Source organism: Alligator sinensis, unplaced genomic scaffold (assembly GCF_000455745.1).
Source record: "Alligator sinensis unplaced genomic scaffold, ASM45574v1 scaffold900_1, whole genome shotgun sequence".
NCBI classification, from domain to species: Eukaryota; Metazoa; Chordata; order Crocodylia; family Alligatoridae; genus Alligator; species Alligator sinensis.
The window spans coordinates 572,677-589,509 of NW_005842882.1; the positions used below are offsets into that span (position 1 = coordinate 572,677).

The following is a 16,833-nucleotide window of genomic DNA, read 5'->3' on the forward strand; positions in this document are numbered from 1 at the left end:
CTGACTCTACTGAAGTCTCGCGCCCTTCTCCAGTTGCCTGTTGACAGGGTTGTAACAAATGGGAAACCAAATCAAATACAATACTGGTAAATTAAGCTGATGGGCCTGTCAGCTCCCTGCAGCCCAGCACCTTACAAAAGGACAGCTAGAAGGGACTTCAGGAGGTCACTGAGACCGACCCCCTGTTCAGGGAAGGATCATTGATCTGCATAACCCATTCCAGACAAATGTGGATCCAGCCGGCGCTGAAAAATTCCCAAGGAGAGAGCTGCTACAGTCTGTCTAGGTAATCTGTTCCAGGGCTTAGCCACCCTCATAGGGAAGCGGTTTTCTAATATCCCAACTAAATTTTCCTCACCACAAACTAACCTGGCTTTCAGGTGTTTTTAAATCTCCCCTGCTGTCCCTCCTTCTCCAGGATCTATAGTCCCAGTTCCAACCATTCCTTGCAAGGCTTGCTTCATAGATGTTTAATTATTTCTGTTGCTCTCTGCTAGACTTGATATAATTTCGGCACGTTTTTGAAGTATGGTGCCCAGAGCTGGACACAGGACTGCAAGTGAAGGCTTCCCACAGCTGAAAATGAAGCTCTAGTGAGGCTGGTCAATCCCTCCCACATCTCCAGGGACATTTGCTCAGTCAGTGCAAAACAGTGATCCCCATCATCTGGAGACCCAGGTGCTAATTCAGCCTGTATGTCTCTCCCTAATCATCAGGCTTTAAATAGGCTTAATTCCCACTAATTTCACAAATAGTAAAAGATAGCGTTTTCCAATTTGATTCATTTTGGAAATATTATTTCTTCTGCTACCTTCAAAGAAAAATGTCATTGTGTTCAGGCTTTCAAGCAGAATCTTAAAAATGCAATGAACAATGAAAGAGAAAAATGCACAAATGGCAGCAGAGGTTGGCACAGTCTGCTCCTTCCTTTATTCCCGATGGAGGGCGTTCTTTTGTTACAAATCTCCGCCCAACTTTATTGAAAGCTGGATTGGCTTTCGTGGGGTTTTCTTTGTCTGCTTCATAGAAGGAAAACCCAATCAACCAACCAATTTTTTATGTGTTTTGAATATAGAAATAATGTTTACATGAGAAGTGGAAAAATGACCACAAGATCACCCAGACTTTCCACTATTAAGTTACCTGACAAAAATGGTGTCCATTAGAGGGTAAATAATGGATCATTCGGCTAATTCTCTGTCAAGCAGCTGGACTTCACTTCCCTGGCTGACCTTGCTAAAAAGTTTGGTGGTATGTCTTGAGTCCTGTTTTCTTAAAATACACTGAAATATAATTTAGAAAAATAGAATATCAAATTCCCCGACCAATTCCAGCTATAAAACAGCTGCCGAGTTTAATCATTACCTTTCCATCCAGGCTTACACATTTCTTTTTTTTTCCCAGTCTAATGACACTGATTTCCTCTTGCAGTATTTGCTGAGTTGTAAAATGAAGCAATCAGCAATGAGAAAGCTGAAGCAATTCCAAACCCTGTCACATTGCAGTCAGCTGGGAAAGACACAAATAGGTTTCAGATACACTGCAAGTCTGGGTACTCAGAAACACAGGGTGGTGGAGCTTCCGCTTGCTAGTTTAGTCCTCTGTGTTCCCAGCACCTCTTTACCCCAAATTTACTTAAAATCCCACATTACAGACACACATTCATATATCTCACATAGGAGGCATAAAAACAAAATAATTAAGGATATACTCAACATGTTTAACCCTTTGGTGGGCTGAGGGGCGGAGGGTGCAAAACCAGCTCCTCTGCCTTTCTGTGAGAAGGACCCTAGCTATTTAACTATTGGTGACAAAAGACAATAATTCTCCCTCCTACCATGCTGATTAGTCCAAGGTCCTGTAGTCACTAGCATTTGTTGACTATATTTTCAGGCTTTGGAGGCCACTATATGTCCACAAGGGACATACATAATTGAGTGGCCAGTGCCTTTTGCATCCCCAGAGTGTGTACGTAATCTTTTGTGCAGCCAGAAATAGACTTCATACCGGTTCATAAGTGGGATTGTGGCACTTTGACAGCTAAAAATACCACGTGGACAAAAAGATATGAATGCTTAGATAACCAGGAAGAGAAAAGATTCACACCCTTTATGTATATCAAAGAAACTTTTTAACAACACACCTGGATCTTGCTGTTTATAATTGAACTTGATGATACATGTTCTTTTAACTGCAGACACTTATACTCAAAGAATCAACTCTCTCATTATTCATGTTAAGAGCTATGAACCTTTTAGGACCTTGGGCTGCTTTTCTTCTGTTAAGTTTTGGCTATGTCTTCACCATCACCTGTCATTCCAGGTAGCACAGAAATGTTATCCTCCTGTTGTAGCCACGCCAGTCAAAGGAATGGCCTTCAAAAGAGTCGAACCAGAAGGGGCCACGTGAATTAAGATTTCGCCCCTCTTTGCTCCTTCCCTGGGTGCTAATGGGAGAGGGATTCTGGGAGGACAGTTTCAGCAAAAGGTATTTAATTGTGAATCTCACTTTTCTCTGTGGCCTGACCGACTGCAAACCTGCCATGCAACAGGCTGAACTGCACAGGGGTTTGAAAAGGGAACAAGCAAAAGAAAAGTGACCTGATTTAAGGAGGATACTCAGATATGATGGTGCTGGCAGTCAGATACAGGTCTGGTTAGTGACATGAGGTTGCATGCCTTTAAGCCTCTTTAAAAAAGGAGAGGAGTTCCTCCTCTGAAGTGTGCACGTGGTTTGTCAGCATGACTTGGTAGAGAGACAAGTGAGCTAAACCACTCTAACTTTGACCTTGTATGAAGTTGGACTCTTTTTTCTACCCTTTTATTGTTACAAAATCGGGCAGTTGCATCATAATGGATGTATCCATGTCCTTTGATATTGATACCATTGTTATATTCCTCTATATGCTTAGACTAATGGGTAGGCCTGTGCGAGTCAGCAGGTATTCGATCCGGCTTTGGGTCCGGCTGCTTCAGATGTCAGCAGTCTGATCCGGAGCTCTGGATTGGTTTGCCGCTTCAATTCAGCCGAAGGCCTTGGACATCCGGCCATATGCTATAATGTGGGATCAATGAAATATCTATAAGTTTGTTGTTTTATCTCTGATTTAGGTGAAACTTGCTGGAGTGGTAGCCTCTTCTGAGGGCATGAAGTCTTCCAAATGTTAAGAAGATAGGTTCAGGGGTTTGGGGGGAACTGCACCCCATATTTGTGGAAGCAAAACTCCTGTCACGTCTATGTGTTACACCACAGGGGGTGAAAACTGCAGGTGTGGTAGCCCCTGGTGAGGCCACGAGGCATTCCAGGTTTCAAAAAGATAGGTGCAGGGGTTTGGGGGGAACTGCCCCTCAAGTTGCTGACAGGCAAAACTCGTGATCTGGGGGGTGCTTGGGCGATGCATCTATCTTAGGGCACGGGGGGTGAAATCTATTGCAGGCCTGGGTGCTGGGCCCTGCCAGGCCATGAAGCCCACCAGATGGCAACGAGATAGGATGAGCATGGTGTACAGTTCACAGTTGTCACGTTGTTCCCCCACCCCCTGTTCCATCACCTGCAACATTGGGCAGCAGCAATTGAAACTAAGCCATGCAACCCAGACAAGACAGAACTTCTCCAACTCCAAACTCTGACTGTTACAAGGGACAGCCCCCAAGCTGTGCTGGATACCAGCAACTTTGATTGAAAAATAGGAGTTACTCTGAAACTCCTCAGAGCAAACCACAGAAAACTCAGATTCGGGGCAGGTGGGACCATGTGGGACTGCCCTGGGCACTGTGCTCCACATGCCTGTTTCCAGGAGGATCGTGTTGGGGGCTCGACCAGGAAGGGCTGCTTTAAGGGCAGATGAGAGCATGTACCTGGTTTTGCAGATGCAGTAACAGAATGAAAGACAAAGATGACCATGATTTAAAGTGGGGAGAGTACAGTGGTGTCTTGATAACTGAGGCCAGGAGAAGGATTGCATCCTGCTGGTTAGGATGGAGCTGGAAAGAAGCTCAAGAAACAGTTCTGGTCACAGAAGCTCCCCTGCTTTTACAACTCAAGTCAGGAGACTCCTGTAATGACTTTCCTTTTTCTCTCACTTTGCAGAGGATACCGTTGTCTGCACTGCTGGGCTCTATATCGGAAGGTGAGGAAGTGAGAGGATAGTTCATGTAACCCAGAGGAAGAGGGTGCTCTTTACTCCCCACCCCTGGTCAACATGAAACCAAGCAGTTTCAAGGGTGAAGGAGCAGTAGGGGAAGGAGAGAGGACAAGGGGAGAGGTGAATAGAGAGATACAAAAGAAGAAAACCTATAGGGAGAAGAGAAAATAAGATTGGGAAGTAAGAAACACCAGAGTAGGGACCAGGACAACGGAACAGAGAGACACTGAGTGGGGCAGTAACTCCAGGATTAAACTTTGCCTGGGAGCAAGCCTACACATGTGCCTCTTGGGCGCAGATTTGCACCCAACAGGATCAGCCTGGTCCAGGACTGCTCCTGCCCTGCTCTGCCCAACTGAAAAAACAGCCTGTGGGGAGCTCCAGGTTCCCCCACATGCAAGCTCCAGGTTGGCAGGAGGCATGGGGGTCAGGCCTGACCTTGGGGGGCTGGGGCAGCGGGGGGGCTGTTCCTGGCTTCGGAGGCAGCTCCCAGCCCCATGGAGCTCAGGGTCAGGTGTGGATGGTGTGCCTGGGAGAAGCCTGTGCTGGTTCCAGCCAACAGCTGGGGAGACGGGCCCGTGCACCCATACCATACCCGTCCTTCTTTCCCCTGGAGTTGCAGTGGCAGTGGGGCCCAGAGTTTCCCCATGGTCCGCATCCCGCAGCCGTGGAAGAGTCTGGGGTTCAGGGCAGCAAGGATCACACAGCTGTCCCAGGCCTGGGAACTGCCCTCATGCTGCTGACGAGCTGATACCTGGGCTGTTTAGGTCCCTGTTACCCGACAGTACTTCCGATGATGGCAGAGCCTGGCTCTGGGTATCTTGCAGAGCAGGGCCTTCGCTGGTGTGCTGCTGGGCCTGTTGCCCCCTATGCGATTACCACACCAGTACAGGCCTGCTCCCATTGCACCTGTGGAGCTCTCGGTAAGGGGCAGGTATGCAATGGTGTGCCCAGCCCCCATGTCCCAATGCCTTCCTCTCTGCCTTGGGTGGTATGCTCTCTGGGGCCCCAGCTGGCATTGGGTTTAGGAGGGTTTGTAGCGTTGGGGTGAGGTTTGGGTGTGGGAGGGTTCCTCTTGCCCCAGGGCTCTTTGGGAATCTTGGCACGTCCTGCCTTAGGAAAATGACTCAGATGCTTGGGATCACAGAAGTGCATAATAACACAAACAAGACAGGGGAGGCCCACACACAAAGGGGCACCACGGCTGGGAATGGTGCACAGCAAAGGGCCCAGGGTGTCAGGGCCAGCGCCAGGGGTCCTGAGGGCAGTGGGGATTGCAATGGTCCCGGGGCCCTTTGCTTTTCTGAGCATCCCTTTGTGCCCAAACAGGCTGAGCTGTGTCAGGAGAGAGGGGCGACCTTGGTTGTGATTCCCCTTGGGGTCCAGCAGACTAAGCATTTCAGGACCACTCTGCCCTGCTGCCCTGGTGGCACTCTGTCAAGCTCTTGTAGGGGCAGAGGCAGGGGCTGAGTCCTGTTCTCTTTACCCACATGTCATGGCATTGCCAGAAGTCCTACAACTTCAGGAGACGGCTCAAGGATTAGACTCTGAAATCACCTCCAGTCCCATCAGTGAGACATGGCAGAGATCATCCTCAAATCAAGGGATTGCTGACTTCTCTTACTGCATGGGTCACTTTAACTCTGGGTCTGGACAATTTCATTCTTTATATAAGTTTTGCCCCACAGTTTACATATCGCTAACTCTGAGCAGAAAGGTCACTGATATTTCTTACTATCATAGTCCTGTAAGGCGTGTGAGCAGGAACTTCACATTTTCTTGATTTTCCACCATCTGACCTTTGGGTTTGTAAATCACCAGGAAGGACACGCTGACAACAGGCCGAGTGCAATTGGGCGACAACCGTAGAAAAGCTTTGTGTCCATCTGGCTCAGAGGTAGCCGAAAAAGTGATGCCTACAGCCCCCCCAAACTGCCACGCGAACTTCCCAGGGAAGGCAATCGGTTTGGTTCATGAGGAATCGAATTCCTTGAAGCCAGCGGCTTGTGACAAGGGAATGAGATGTTAAAATAAAGAAATAAATCTCCAAGCAGAACCTACTTCTATATTTATCAACAACAGCTTTACTGACTGCAATCGTGAGGACAATGATTCACTTGGGGGTGATTTTTTAATAATCAGAGTGAGGGGAAAGGGCCAAAATTTGCACAAATCATGTTTTAAGCAGCTGCAGTGACTCCATGTCTCAGGACCGCAGGCTCTGGAGAAGCAGCGCTAGGAGCGCTGCAATGAACACCAGGGCCGGGTTCAACTGCATTTCCCAACCCAAATGGCCCCAGGTTTTGGTGCCTCCGCTTCACCACACCTCCCCTGACCCCCCAGCTGCACCCGTGGGTGCCGGACCCCACAGGCCCCCGAGGGCCCCTCAGTCATGCAGGAAACGACACCCGGGCAGAGACGACCGTCCAGCTCAGCCACGTCCTGCTCGCCGTGGTCGGGGGATGAAGAAATCCAGCCTGCGTGTCCAGGGCCACGGACACTGCACAGCTGATCGTCTGCAGCAAGAGGAGTCCTCCAGGGTCACGGACATGAGCACGACTGAGGCCGGAGGGGACAACGAGCAGGTCCCGTCTTGCACGTTTCCTTTCCCTCTCACTGGCACCGTCTGAGCCTGATTTCACCAACCTCCACCAGGAACCAGGGCCGGATCCTGCCCCCCGTGAACAAGGCCGGCGAGAAAGTGAAGATCAGAGCCTTGGTGTCAGCATCGAGAAATGACACCCGCCCCAATGTGCAGTCCAGATACACCCCCATCCTGCTGGGCACCTGGCGCAGGGACAGGCGGGTGCGACATGGGGCAGTGAGAGCTTCGTACTGACCCCAAGAGCACACGGCCCACCATCCCCTCTCCCCCACCTCCACCTCCACCTCCCACCAGTGTCTCCCGGAGGTGAATCCCTCACGGCCCAGCACGCAGCGCCAAGTGTCAAATCTCTCAAGATTGTCAGGCAGATCCTGCCGTCTGTATGTCCATCTCACACTTTTCCCATCCGCAGACAGGTCGAGCCCGGGATGAGCCGTGTCTGGATCCAGAGTCACGCAGCGCCAAGTGTCAAATCTCTCAAGATTGTCAGGCAGATCCTGCCGTCTGTATGTCCATCTCACACTTTTCCCATCCGCAGACAGGTCGAGCCCGGGATGAGCCGTGTCTGGATCCAGAGTCACGTCCTCTGCGAGGAAAGGAGACAACAGGAGCGTGAGGAGCAGCGCTCAGCCCGAGGACAGGCTGTGATCAAGGCAGGGGCAGCTTTGGTTGCAGCTGGAGGCGAATCCGGGATTGACCCGAGCAGGAAGGAGCCCGGAGACCTCGGCAAAGGGCAGGGCCGATTCCCCCCTGGCAGGAAGAGACGGGCCAGGGACAGAAAGACACGGGCTGGGCCAGGGGTGGGGCACGGGATCGTTCCCCTCCTGCACCTGCCGGTCACAGGCAGGGATGGGGGACCCCGGGCAGAGGGTGTGAAGGGGAGAGCATGGATACAGCTCATCTCCCTCTGCCCTGTCCACTGCCTGTCTTCAATCCCACCCTGCTCCACCGTCCCCGCTCTCAGACTCTGGGGGCCCTTTCCCGGAGAGACATTCCCGCTCCACCGAACCACAGCCAAAGAAATTAAAACTTGGACCCAAACAGTCCACATGTCACAAAGATGTGTTGTGTCCCAGATTTCAAGTGCAAGTCCAATTTCCCAAGTTTCCAGATCTTACCCAAAAGGAACAGCCTTAGTCATAGCAGATGGGAGGGCATAAAATATATACACAAATAGGAAAGGCTGAAGGTGAGAGTGAAGAGATAATGTGTGGGGAAGAGGGAGCGAGGAAGCCATAAGTGACTTACGCAAAGAGACAGTTAGTTGTGTTAGAAGTCAGGAAGTGCACTTGGAGTCTTAATAAAGAGAGCTGGAGTACTGCTCTGGCTGCAATGGTTCGGGAAATGTCCCGGAGACCAGGATGTTTTTGTGGTATCTTTTATTGGTCTGACTATACAGTTGGAAGAGCTGTTGGACAAAGTTTTGGGCATCAAGTGCCCTTCCTCTAATTAATATGGAAAGATGAAAACTGATATCATGATGGTTGGATGGAGGAGGAAAGCAACCCCAGGAACTACTGAAATTATAGCAGCTCGCCTGCTCTTCCAACTCATCTTAAGAGATTTCTTGGTGGAAACAGCTCTTCTTCATCTGTCTGGGCCTGCAGCAAGTACGATTTAGAGGAGTAGTCCCCAACTAGTCCCTACAAGTCAGCGATTGTTTCAAGAACTGCTGTGTCCCCAGTGTGGAAGAATGGAAATGAAAGGAGAGTCACATGCCCTCACATACAGGCCCAATGACTGTGGGGAGAGAAAAGCTGGATGCTTCCTTTCCCTCATCACCACTAATCGTGCTGACAAGCAGACTTGGGGGAAGTAAAAGCAGGAGGAAAGGAGGGAAAGCTAGCGGAGAGTGGACAGACTTACAAGGGAAGGGATCACGAAGAGGAAGAGAGAGTAGTACCGGGTAGGAAGGAGATAGAGAGAAACCAAAGGAAGGAGGTAGAGATTGACATAAGGCAGGGGAAGTATAAAGTAGCAGTTTAGACACAGTTGTCTTGGTGTATGAATGTGCAGATAGGAGCTCACACAACTCCCCTCAGCCACCCTGACCAACTCCAGTCCCTTCCAACGCCCCTTTGTCCAGACCAATTCAGCAAGCAGCTTCCTGCTCTCTCCTCAGACTTTCTGGTCAACCTCAAGTCCCTTTTCATTGTTATTCCACCCGAAAATATTTTGGTCCTGGCCCCACAGCACTCAGGCCTTCAAGTCATTGCCTCATCATGTTTTCTCACTGATCTGTCTTTCTTCCTAGTACCTTAAGCATTGTGTATATTTTATTTCTCCTGTCTCTCCCTAGTTTGTTTCTTGAAATACCCAGATTTTTCTTGCTCTCTCCTAAGTTTAACTTTCATTCATATTTTCTCCATTTCCCATTTCTGTATTTTTAGGGCTGTTGTTTCAGAGACAGAAAGTTCACTTTGCCCCTTTTCCACAGATCATGGCTTTGTCCTGCCTCATCCATAACAGAGTCAATAAGGGAGGGAGGAACAGCAGTGAATAGTGGTTGAGGTGGAGGAGCCTGGCCTGTGATGGTGGCTGGGGCACTTTGCTGACCGTGTAGCCAAACATGGCAGGGAATTGAGGGGAAGGGGGAGATCAGGAGGAAGGGAGGAGGGACCGCTCAGAAACCTCTGCAGGAGGCAGGCAAAGAAGGGTCTGGAGGAGGAGATGCAGTCCCATGCAGATCCAGTACTGTGTCATGGGCTCCTGCATCTCATGGTGTGCCTTGAAAAGCATGAGGATGTGGGAATCCTGCCCTGAGAACTGACATCCCCACCCACTACCACGTGGAGACAAAACAAAGGATATATCATATGGGGCATGGACACACATAACACTTAGGGCAGAAACACATTCTTCACCCTGGGCAGGTGCTCTGGCAGCTTGAGGGGGCTTGAAGGGCCCAATCCTGATCCCTTCAAGCCTCTGAGGGACCCACCTGATTTTCTCCGTGTATAAAGAGGCCTGGGGCACATCACTGTAAATGAGGAAAGCCAATGTGTCTCCTGGTATGGAGGCACAAGACTCAGGGACTCCTGCGGGCCTCATGACTTCACTGCAAGATTTGTATGACCCAGGGCTTCCACCCTGCGACCTGTGCTAGGTCTTGCACTGACCCATGCCTCCTTCAGAGGAACAGGTCAGTGTAGGTCCCAGTGTAGGGGGGGCACAGGATCTGAGTAATCTCCAGTGCCCTAAGCCGCCAGGCATGGACCGTGCTGACCCGTGCTGCAGATTCGTTGACTCCTGCAACCTAGTCTCCCTCCACCCCATCCTGAACTGCTTGTGCCTGAAGCATGGGTCAGTGTGGATCTTGACAAGGAGGCTCAGGGCACCAAGGATTCCCTGTCACCTGTGTCACTGCAGGACCTGATGTGAGGCAGGAAGGGACCGGGAACACATCATCTGTTGTCCTGCATCAGGCAGGGGGCCCAGGGTGGGACAATGGGCAATGTGTGTCACTCAGGAAAGCAGATCAGTTCCTAATGTGATGTGTCATACTACAGCTGATCCCTTCAGTTGGGCAATGTCTGTTTCTTGGCTTAAACTAGGTGAAATGTACAAACCTGTTAAAGTGGTTTGAAAGCTTTCTGGTACAGGTTCATTTTGTACCGGGAAAAATGAAGTGTTTTTTTTAACCAGTTCACTGTATTTTGGTTCATCCCCCCGGCCCACTGATGCAACTGGCTACTCTGGTATGTGGCCAGAATCCTATTGTCCCTCTTTTCCCTGATCTTTTGTTGGCACTGTTTATAGATTAACTCCCATGAACCCATCCACTGCAAGACATCCTGGGCTGCGTGCTCACTCTGCCCCAGCCCTGGTTGTCACAGCCACTGCACTTCAGCGCTTAAAGGGTAATTGTCTTACCTAGAATGCTAGTGCACTGTATATATGGACATCTCTGACAAACAACAGTTGTGAACCAGTCCCCAGTCTGTGATGTTGTGCAACCGTTCAATTGTTATGTGTTTCCACACTCAGTAAGAATGTAAGAACATGAAAAGTTCCTCCAACAGAGGAAAAAGCCAATGCTATGGGAGGAGAGCGCTAAACTCTAGATATATGTAGAGTGATCTGTCCCTTATTCTCTTATTCATTACCCTCCCTGCCATCCACTAGTACTGCACTAGAAATGTTAGAGGACATAGCACCACTCATTCTGATCAGCAGCTATTAATACATATATTAATCTTAATAATTAATACATATGTTAATCTTTATAGTATTAATCTATTAAAGGATCCAAATTGATAGGTTCCCAATGTTGGGGAGACTTGGCAATTGATATAATCTGAACATTGTACCTTTTTCCAGAGGCGGTGCAGTTTGTCCCAGCCCTGAAAGCAAGCACAGAATCAGACATGAGAACTCATTAGAAGAGATGTATAAACAATGCATTATTACATGCAATATCACATTGGGATAAACAGATCTAAAACTTCAGTGTGCCATAATTAATACCCAAGACACAGACACTGTGATGGCTTCTCTATCACAGGACCACACACTTATCAGTCTTTGGTATTACTTACAACTCTGTTGCTGACCTAGTTGCTGATACTAAAGAAAACTTCCCCTGCAAACGCTCTTTAGAAGCATGGCAAGACTATTAATGAAGACTTGCTCCTGCTGCCTTTCATATAATGGAAAATCCCACCTTAGTTAAATGCAGGAATGGGCAGGCCTATGGAGTAATAGTGGCAGAAAGTACAAGAGCATTTCCTTCTACTTCCAGGTGATATGACATAAACATTTTGGGGAACTGTCACATAGAAGGGGATTTGGACTTTCCTCTTCACAGTTGCCAGCTCTGGCAAGTCTTTGTCCATGCAGACAAGGCACCACTGTGAGGAAAGGGGGTCAACGTGCTTAACCAGCAACACAGAAGAGACAAGAAATAATGGGCAGTGGGTACAATGTTCAGAACTATCCAAGTGACTTACGCATGTATGAGTCTAAGACTAAACAAACGCCTCCCATCAAAACTGTGCCCATGTTATTACTGACCTAGAGGCCTCTTTGTCAAGTTCCTATTACCTCTTCCAACCAACCTCTACTTGGGCCAGGCAGGCTTTCAAAGACAAGATAGATGGTGCTTCTAGGTGACTAGTTCTTCGCAGGAGCCAAAAACGGAGGATACTTTCAATGTATGAGTGATTTAATGTATTCTTATTATGTACCCAACTCCTGGACTGCCACATAGCGGAGAGATATTAGACCCATTCGGGACAAGGCTCTAGGCTAGCACCCAGGGCCCTATCCCTTCCTGGGCAGCTGCAGCCACCTCACTGAGCCAGACACAGCTAGTTTGCTCTTTCTCTCCTGGCCCCACATCTCTCTCTCTCCTGACTGACCAGTTTCAGAAGGAGTGACCATGTTACCTGTCACCTCTGTCTTCCTGTGGGAGGCCTGGCACCCAGCTTGCTGGACTTACAATGGACTTTTTCTATTTCCTCCCCACAACACACACACATACCTCATCTAATCAGAAGTAAGCAGAAGAAAAGTTTACTAGGCATCTTGGGCCGTACATTCCCCAGTCCCACTATGGGAGGCCTATTTAAACTTGATTGACTAAAGCTCGGTCACCAGCTTAGGGAATGCTGAGGCAAGAAACCGAGTCAGAGTGGGTATGGGCAACATTTGAACAATGGTTAAGGGTTCATCACAGCATCCAGCCACTTGGAGCCCTGACCACAAATGCTGTCATACTTTTCCCAGGATGACTGGAAGAAGTCCTCCCCACTAAGTTCACAAACATTCATCCTAAACTACAGATAAAATACAAAACCCTGACACTGCAAGCCATCTGAGAAGAAACAATGAGGTATCCCATCCAGTTTTTCTGCTATCCATAAGAATTTCAAGTGTCTGGTTACTCCTTAACCGTATGTTTTTCCTGGTTATTAATCAGTTTCTTGAGATGTCCCAACCCAGATAACCCCTTGTCAATAGAAAAGACAATTATTTTCACAATTCAAAGAATGCTTTGAAGAAGCTGAACTGAGGGTATAAAAATCTGTAAAAGCAGCAAACAATGTGCTGCTGGGAGAAGCTGGGAGAATCCGATCATCTCCCTTCAAGGATCGTACTGAGAACTTTACCTGTCAGCAAACAACCTGAGTGCCTTGGACTGGTGAGACCCCAGCTCTCACTCTCTCTCTTTCTCTTCTTCTCTCTAGGCATACATTTCTGAACCTGAATTGTATTAGTTAAGCTTGAGCTAAGTTTCCCCAAATACTGAGTGAAACCAGGGTAGTATTGTAATTGTTTTGTTTTCCTTTGCATGTCTATTATTACTAGTACCATTATACATTTCATATACTCAGCAATAAATAACTTTTATAGTCAAAACAGTAGTAACTGGGTATATTTTTCCTTCTCTACTTCTTCCCCACTTGCTCTGCAGCAACACTTCTTTTACCTAAGCCAAAGATCCCTGTGGAGCCCAGAAATACTGTGGGGTCTGCTGAGCAAGAAGCTACCACTACTAGGACAGATAGGGCAAAAGACTGGGATGTGCTGAGTTTGAATCACATACGGGGATCAGCTTGTACAGGCTGATTGACCCAGTTTGGCTCAGATATGCCCTAATGAACTGAATGCTGTCCCATGAGGGTGTCAGCTAGACATCCAGCTGGATTCGGCAGTATTCTGTTATCTGTGTGCTTGTGTGTGACTGCATTTTATTGTTACCTTAATGAACTGGCATATGAGGGTGTCAGCCTGTCCAAGCTGATCAACCCAGCCGGGTCAGACATGTCACGTTAATCTGTGTGTGTGTGTATTTGACTGATTTAGTGACGAAGAATTCAGCCCCATTGAAACTGAGTCCTGCAAGACAGCTCCACTGGGGGGTGAGGACTTGCAGAAGGGAGATATACAGCTCCGTATAGAAACACAAGTAACACAAGCAGCACATTGATAGAATTACAAAGACCCTAGAAACATATCCCTAATAAATGAGGGCACCCCAAAGTGATAGGCAAATCTGGTAACAACCAAGACAACCTGGGGTAATGCATGAATGATGTTAGGATGATTAAAGCACTGTACTTGGAAATCAGAGAGAGTGAGAAAAAGAGGTTCAAAACCTTTTGGGGTAAAGGGCAACTCGCTACCAGATCTCTGGTTTCCTGAACAAGTGCCCTAAGCAGGCAAATGTAGGAGCTAAAATACAAGGGTGCTGCCCCATCTTGTGCAGTTTGATGCCTGCTAGTTACATATTCCTGGCCATCTCACGTTTTCAAGGTTTCAACACCAATACACATCCAGAAGGGACACACATATGTAGCAGTGCACCTCCATTGCCAATACACAGCCTGCTTCACATGCTCAGACAACACAGGTATAGTTACATGCCCAGGCTGCAGGGGATACAGTATTTCTACCTGTACAAAAGAGGAATTGGCACTCACTTGATTAAAACCTGCCATTTACACTCACAAGTGGAAACTGAAAATGCTGTGTGTGGTGGGGACTTCTAGGTACCTTCAAAAAAAATCTGGCCATAGGAGATTTTGAGTTCTTTGACCTTAGTAAAAACCACTTCTTGCAAGAAACTATTAGTGAGCCTAAGAATTTGACGAGAAAGGAAAAATGGGAATTGAAATAACAGGAAGAGACCATTGATTCAATATGAACTTTCATTACCTGGACAGATCACAGCTCTTTTCCACCCTGAAACACAGAGAAATAATGGTGAGAATTTATCTGAGCAAATGCAGCCATAAAAGCATTCTTAGATGAGGAGCATCTGGCCCAAACAAAAGCCAGGAATGACCAGAGTGATGTTGCACACAGATGGGGCAACACGTGGGAGAACTAACTGGGACACTGTCCTTTCATGTCAATAAATCCATACAGACCTCATCCATCGAAGTGATGTCAAACCTCTAGGTGCTGCTTGGCCTCTCTAAATTGCAGTGACAAGGGAGCATCAGTATCCGGACACCACCTACTTGGACCTGCTGTACCATTTCCTGGGGCAGGGCCTGGCTCCAGAGATATTCCTGTTATTGCCATCTCGGCTGGATCACTGTTAATCATTCTCTCTGACCTGACTGAGAAATTTCTGGTAGGTACAGAATAAAGCTGCCTATTTTCTCCATGGCTTAGGGTACTTTGTATACATGAGGCACATGTTCAAGTCCCTTCAATGATTCCCAACCATTGTGATGCTATCCTAAGCCCTTGTACAAAATAATTAATGGCTGCATCTCCAGTTACCTTAATGTCCCCAATTTCACTCCATGAACTGCTGTAACTGCGGCAGTGCTCTGGGCTGATAATGATGACAAAGGCCAGGAAGGAGTGCCTGAGGGCTCTCAACCAAGGGCATCTTAGTGTTGCTGCCAGTTTTCTGTTCTTTCCAGCATGAAGAGAAGGAATCTAGCAGCTAGCTCTAGATACATTTAATACCAGGGAAAAAGCTGTGTTGGACACAGAGAAAAACTTACCAAGTTCTCGTTGAAGGTTTCCTTAATTGGAAAAAAAAAGATACATTGATTAAGTGTTTCACTACAATCTCATAAGTTTAAGCCTGGTACTTTGTGTTCTGTGCGACAACCTCTCTGTGGTGTTTATCTGCATACTGCCAGTAGTATCCAGGGTCCAGTTGCTGAGAAGTGTGTTTTCTGCCTCTCCTTGTTGGAGTGCATGGGCTAGAGAGGTGGGAAACTCTTTTGTGCTTACTTTGATTGTGCTAATTTGCTTTTATCTGCTCTTTAAGAATTTGAATATCTGGGACCGGGTGAATGAAGACTGTGTGCACATTCACTGACTTCTAAAATTGTGAAGTTTATGAGTTTTGATGCTTTAAGAGAAAAGTGGGTCGAGGGTTGCTGAGATGTCCTGTACGGTAGCATGACTGGTATAACAGCTTAAGGTGGAGGAAGCCTCAGCTCAAGAGATCCAGGGTAGAAGGGGCAAGCTCCAGGTAGGAGTTGTGTCAGGAGATGGTATTGTACTTTTCCACGTAGCTTTTACAGGAGATGATCTGGTGATACACAAATCCCTCTAGTGGTTTCAGGATGGGATCTAGTACCTGCTTGTCTCTAAACAATGGACATCTTTGGAGTGCTAGTAGGTCAGGTAAAAGCCTGTACGTGCTAGAGTCTAAAGACATGAGATTCCTGAGTTTGCTCAAGGTCTAGAAAAGCTCATTTGCTTCTGAAACCAGAAGAGAGCAGTGGAAAAGTAGCCCCCACCTACCGCAGTGGTGCTGAGCAGCTGTTTCCTTACATAGATTACTGGCACATGGCATTAGATATTCTGTAGAGTTTGAGTAAACATATGAGTGTAGAGATGTGTGTCAAAAGGTATATACCTATTTCAAGGATATAAAATTATTGAAGTTTTAACAGAATAAGACCTCCACTTTTCCTTAATGGTATGTACAGACATTTGTGGAAGTAAGGGGGCAGTTAGAGTTAAAAATGGCAACCTGATCTAAAGTAAGTTCAGATGAGTGGGGTAGTGGTGGGTTTGGGGGATTGGCGGGGCAGGCAGAAGTCCACACGGTGGCTGGGGGGAGTAGGCAGGGTATGTAGTCAGCTGTCTGCGAGATTGGGAAGGGAAGCAGAATCCATGGAAAGCATAAGAGGGGGAAGTGCCCACACTGAGTGATATGGGAGATCAAGGGGTTAGTGGAGTGTGCAGGGGATCACAGCGATTGTGGAGGCAATCAGGGTCCCTGGGAAGGGGTTTGGAGGGGTCTGAGAGGGTTTGGTGGAATCAGAGGGGCTAGCAGTGTGCTTCAGGAGGTGTGGGGTGTGTGAGGGCTGTCTGCCCCCCCCCCCAACACACTTAGGACCAGGGGCTATTTTAACCCCTCATTCCCCCCACCCCCAGACAAGCAACACCCCCTGGCAATTGCACTTCGCTGTGCTGGAGGTTTGGTGCGTGGCACAGTGCCTACCTGCCTGCCTTTGGTTGGCTGCCGTAAAATCTTATTCATACACCCTTTGATTTCATAGATTTCATAGACATTAGGGCTGGAAGGGACCTCGGAAGATCATCGAGTCCAGCCCCCTGCCCAAAGGGCAGGAAGTCAGCTGGGGTCATAGGATCCCAGCAA

At 48.0% G+C, this 16,833-nt stretch overlaps 1 protein-coding gene across 1 annotated transcript in view; it reads right to left on the reverse strand.

Moving 5' to 3' along the window:
* Positions 1-6,382: 6,382 nt before the first annotated feature.
* Positions 6,383-16,833, reverse strand: part of LOC102371514 (butyrophilin subfamily 1 member A1-like) — a 19,441-nt gene continuing 8,990 nt past the window's right edge. Inside the window, exons 6-10 of the mRNA XM_025192036.1 lie at positions 15,215-15,235; positions 14,409-14,435; positions 11,060-11,092; positions 7,242-7,335; positions 6,383-7,127 (exon numbers count right to left, since the gene is read on the reverse strand). Coding sequence (XP_025047821.1) covers positions 6,758-7,127; positions 7,242-7,335; positions 11,060-11,092; positions 14,409-14,435; positions 15,215-15,235 — 545 coding nt within the window. The 3' untranslated portion in view covers positions 6,383-6,757. The remainder of the gene's footprint in view (positions 7,128-7,241; positions 7,336-11,059; positions 11,093-14,408; positions 14,436-15,214; positions 15,236-16,833) is intronic.